The 5,059-nt window shown below is 40.2% G+C and overlaps 1 protein-coding gene across 2 annotated transcripts; it reads right to left on the bottom strand.

Moving 5' to 3' along the window:
• Nucleotides 1-299: 299 nt before the first annotated feature.
• LOC136878784 (uncharacterized) lies at nt 300-4,499 on the bottom strand. Of its 2 annotated transcripts, XM_067152266.2 has the most exons (3): nt 1,864-4,499; nt 1,503-1,710; nt 300-906 (listed from the first exon to the last, which is right to left on the bottom strand). In XM_067152266.2, the coding sequence occupies exons 2-3, from the start codon at nt 1,536-1,538 to the stop codon at nt 553-555; spliced, it is 390 nt and encodes a 129-aa protein (XP_067008367.2). In that variant the 5' UTR covers nt 1,539-1,710; nt 1,864-4,499; the 3' UTR covers nt 300-552. The 2 variants fall into 2 exon arrangements, with proteins under 2 accessions (XP_067008367.2, XP_067008359.2); XM_067152258.2 differs by having other exon boundaries at nt 1,503-4,499.
• Nucleotides 4,500-5,059: the final 560 nt, after the last annotated feature.

Raw genomic sequence — 5,059 nt, 5'->3', positions numbered from 1 at the left:
TGGTCCGTGGATGAGTTTTGGACTTTTATATTGTCATTACTAGGGCTCGGATCGATATGCTCGATAAAACCTCCAGATATGCTCGAAAACCATGTGTTATATGCTCGATAGATATGCTCGAAAAAAACATTATATGCTCCACAAATATGCTCGAAAAACCATTATATGCGGTTAAATATGCAGAATATGCTTGAAGAACACCGTTAAAACTGTTATAAAAGAAAGTGAAAGGAAAAAACAAATAACATACCTTTATATACGAACTTTATTTTCCAATTGTATGTATGATACACTGCGATATACTCGCATTCAAGTTTCAAGTATATATATGAGAAGTTTTCTTATGAAAGTTACAGTTTAAAAGTTCATTTACAAAATGTTCAGAATTAGGCGAGTCAATGAAGTAGATCTGCATTGCTCTGTACAACAAGAAATTTTTCTGTTTTCAGTGTTGAATGATTTTCTTAAATCAGTCAATAAAAGTTTCAATGATGAGAACGATCTTTCGACGTCAACTGACACGAGAGGTAAATACTTGAATGATGCTGCTTCTTATGCAGAGTAGTTCGTAAAATCCTCTGACGGTGCAGACTCGCCACACAGCATCCTCTCCAAGTCCAAGGCTGCACTCCAGCCGAGATTTCGAGCCAGCACGAACTCCAACTTTTGTTTCACGGTTTTCCCAGTCTCTCCAGGCCACGAGTCGGCTTCTTGGATGACTCCTTGTATTGTAGCAACCACTTCAACCATCTCCATCCCTCGCGATTCCAACTTTAGGATGGCCTCAGGTATGACGCTCGTGTAGGCTTTTATGAAAGTCAAAGATGGCATTAAGCCGTTCATTTTAAAAGCAGCCTTAGCTTTTGCAATGTACTTGTTGTCCACCTCATCAAATGTATTGATCACCTGGAAAAAATATAAATGAAAAACATTAGCCGAGGAGAATAACTGAGAAAATTGCCCTATGATTTTAAGCGTAATACAAGGCAGCCAAGATCCAAGTTCCCCATCGCGTCAATATGGGCTCGGGAGGTAAAGGGAGCTCTGGATGCATCGGCTTGAAGGCACGGACGCGAGAAGTAGCCTTGACGAAAATTTTCTTCACTGAAGAAATGACGCTGTTGGCGCTGGACGATTTTTCCCGCAGCTCCTCAGCAACTCTGTGCATTGCATGGGCAAGACAAGTAACATCTTCGAGTAGAGAAGCTTGAGGCTCTTTCCAGCCTCAATCATGTAGGGAGCAGCGTCAGTCACCAATGCAAGTACTTTGTTTACCTCCTCATCTGAAAAGTTTGGCCACAGCAAGCCCGAAACAGGAATGCATAAAATGAAGGGTGAACCGTTCAGTTAATGGGATTCTGACATGTCGTACGACTGTAAGAGATATTTAACTATCAGAGTCTTCACTGAGCATACGTAGAATGCATTGAAATTATAGTCAGACTGTACTTATTCTGTTTTGGCAAAACGCTCGAAAAATAAATTTTAAAAAATATACTTACGCAGAGCTGTTTGCACTGCTCGCACAATGGTACCATGGTTTGTCACATCTAGCACCCTGCACAGAATTAGATGGCCCTTCCCCGGATCACTGGGACTGAGTTTCGCAACAATAACTTTTCCCATGTATCTTCCACAACTGTCTGTGGTCTCATCGATAGATAACCAAATTAGGTGGCCCCCGATGCCGTCCCTGATTGCGTGTAGAACCTGGTGAAAAAGTACCTGAATGAATATTCTTCATGGAATGAAGGTATTATCGAGAGATTACCTTCATTACGACAGATCCAGATCCATTTTAAAATTACTTCTAAATTGTTTGAACGAGAATGCGGAATACGGCAATCGTGCATGAATTAATACCTTTTCATACTCTGAAGAAACGTAATTTTTACATAGGGTTGACTCAAGAGGCAACTCTCTTCCTGCAAAGTTCTTGAAGAGAGCTCTAATCTCAGCATGTTCGACCTTGTAGAGGGGTATGTTGGCGCTTAGAAATGCCCTACAAACTCTGGAAGAGAACTCGTCCGAGTGCTGTTGCCGATTGAACAAAGGTTGTCTCAGCACTTGTTTCTTCGATTTCCTTTTTTTAATTCTTCGACTGAAATTGAAAACCCTTCAAAATATTGATCTGAAAATAAATAGATAGGTACGCATAAGTGAGAAAAAATACATTGAATGAACAAAAATAAAGCATTGTGGACCATGAAATTATTTTAAAATATTGCAGTAGAAATACGAGCACCCTCTCAACGATCCCATGAAAAACCAGCAAATCCAAATGTCCATTTACGCCTCGGAAATGTAAAATCCGACAATCTAACGGGTCTACACTCCGAATTCTTAGACTTCTCTCTACTTACCTAGTAAGTAGGCACGTATGCTGCACATACGGCTTACTTGAAATTTCAACTGTTTAACCAGTAATATATTTAAGAACGTAGAAGTAAAAATATCAATAAGAACTTAACTCTTTTTTCGCACATTTTGCAGAAAGGTATTTTTCCCGTTAGTAGAAAACGTCACATCACATCACGTCACATCGTCGGAGTAAAACACACTTTAGGCATCGCGTACTTAGAAATCACAAGAACTCGATAGGTACGTACGGATACGATTACGAACTGAGAACTGAGAGTACAATGCAGAAACTTGACTTGACCGGGTCGGATCTTTCACCACTTCATGGGAAAAGCCACCTAAACAATACTGGTTCCCATAATAGGCCCACCACTAAAATACCTCACATTTCAAAGTGAAAGGATGGTTGGGGATTCCAGAGCTTATCTGACGAATCGCACGCTAATCCGGCAGAGGCCAATTAAGGTGTGTGAATGACCTCACTAAAGGTTAAAAACCTGCGGTTCTATTATTCGCATCAGATAGGCTTTTCAATAATTATTTCTGTTTTCGAACCGTAAGGATGGTCAGGGCCCGAATTCGGAGGGGGGGGGGATTCGAAGAAAAACAAACTATTTAGACGAAAACCACAAGAATATGCATTTATATGCTTCTATTCTGAAAACCGCGATTTTATGCATTTATATGCTCGATAAATTTAAATTCTGTTGGTCCCAGAGAGATGAAAATACCTCCGAAAGGCTTCTTTCAGTGTGTACTATACAGGAAAAAAAAATGCTAATATGCTCGAATCCGAGTCCTAGTCATTACATTTCGTCTCATTTCGTACAAATAGGGGCCGATGACCTAGATATTAGGCCCAATAAACAACAAGCATCATTATCATCAAAACAGTTCGGGCATCACGAGTCCAGCACTTTTTTTTTTACAATTGGCTTTACGTCGCACCGACACAGATAGGTCTTATGGCGACAATGGGATAGGAAAGGGCTAGGAGTGGGAAGGAAGCAGCCGTGGTCTTAATTAGGACACAGCCCCAGCAATTGTCTGGTGTGAAAATGGGAAAGCCCGGTAAAACATCTTCTGGGCTGCCGACAGTGAGGTTCGAACCCACTATCTTCCGAATGCAAGCTCACAGCTGCGCGTCCCTAACTGCACGGCCAACTCGCTCGGTAGCCCCAGCACCGTCGCTGAACCTAGAGCTAAAAGGAACTGATTACAAGACGAGATGCTTCATACAGCCGATACGAGACAATTTTGACGGCTACGAAATAAGACATCACAAGCGGTACGCGACGCTAGAATCAGACATGAACATACCCTGTTTAAACAGAATACTAGACCTGCTATGACGTGGAAAAAACCAAGAAACATGTTAACAGGTAAACAAAGAGACGATCATCCTATTGACATATCCCTGGACTTACTTAATACATATTACATCACTCCTGGACATATAACTGACAGAGAGAAGAAACATGAAAAACTATACAACAGTTACAACTCCCTTGCACCTAACAGAGAAAAATTCTACTTTTCTCATGTGACTCCCTCGCAAGTTAAACAAGGCAAACTTAGAATAAAATAAAAGTCCAAAGGGATAGATAACATAGAAACAAAAATTATTAAGAGAATAATTTACATAATTTAACCTACTACAACTCAAATATTTAATAATTCACTTATGATTGGTACGTATCCTTCCATTAAGAAACCTAGCGTGGTTGTCCCGCTCCCTAAAATAGTGACTACCGACTAGTGAGTGTATTATCGCCACTTTCAAAAGTCTCAGAATGCATCGTACACCAACAAAATGTCAACTACTTGCAAATACACGATATTCTTGACGAAAACCTGTCAGGTTTTCGACGCAACCATACCACTAGTACAGAACTACTTAAGGTTGCAGACAATATTCACAATGCGATTGACAAAATACAAGTTACAATCCTAGCTCTTCTTGACTTTTCTAAGGCCTTTGACTCAGTTAACACAGACATACTACTTTCCAAAGTATTTAAGCTCCATTTTTCGACAAACAGTCTCCAGTGGATGCACACGCACCTCCACTGTCGTCACCAATGTGTTAGAAAGAACAATAATGAATATTCATCCTGGCGATCCGTAGAGGTTGGTGTCCCAGAGGGGTCTGTCCTAGGAATGCTTCTATTTTCCATCTACTACAACGATTTTACATTATCGGATAACTGCTGCAGACATCACATGTACGCTGATGACATACACTTACATATGCACTGCGATTATGTGCTGAAATTAAATATGTCAGTAGATACAAGATATTTTTAAATGGACTGACACGCGTGCTATAAACTATACGTAAAATCTCAAGCTAATTTCTAAACTATGACTTCGTTCAAGAATCATAAACAACATCTCTTTACCAAAACTCTCACTCCATTCAATTTCAGTGAATCAGTTAAAGATTTCGGTGTTATCACTGACGAGCACTTTTAACGGAAGCAGCAGATTATCAGCGTTTACACAAATGTATTTGCGACACTTGACTCACTTAGAAGATTCCGCAACATATCTTCTTGAGTACAAAAGGAACGCCTCATTTGCACTTTGATATTACCTCATTTCGGCTACTGTGACGCCATGTACGGTTACTATTAATGACAAACTACAACACGCGCAAAACACCTGTGTTAGTACGACCATGTTACACCTGCCTACA

The sequence above is a fragment of the Anabrus simplex genome, chromosome 1, assembly GCF_040414725.1.
Source record: "Anabrus simplex isolate iqAnaSimp1 chromosome 1, ASM4041472v1, whole genome shotgun sequence".
Taxonomy (NCBI): domain Eukaryota; kingdom Metazoa; phylum Arthropoda; class Insecta; order Orthoptera; family Tettigoniidae; genus Anabrus; species Anabrus simplex.
The sequence above is the reverse complement of the archived record's forward strand: the minus strand, read 5'-3'. Positions and strand labels throughout refer to the sequence as shown.

Bases quoted from the DNA above. Each gene is read 5' to 3' on its own strand.
- LOC136878784 (XM_067152258.2), bottom strand. From the start codon at position 1,538: ATGGTACCATTGTGCGAGCAGTGCAAACAGCTCTGC. The intron at 907-1,502 runs GTAAGTATATTT...TATTTTTTCCAG, and splicing joins AGCAGTGCAAACAGCTCTGC to GTGATCAATACATTTGATGA.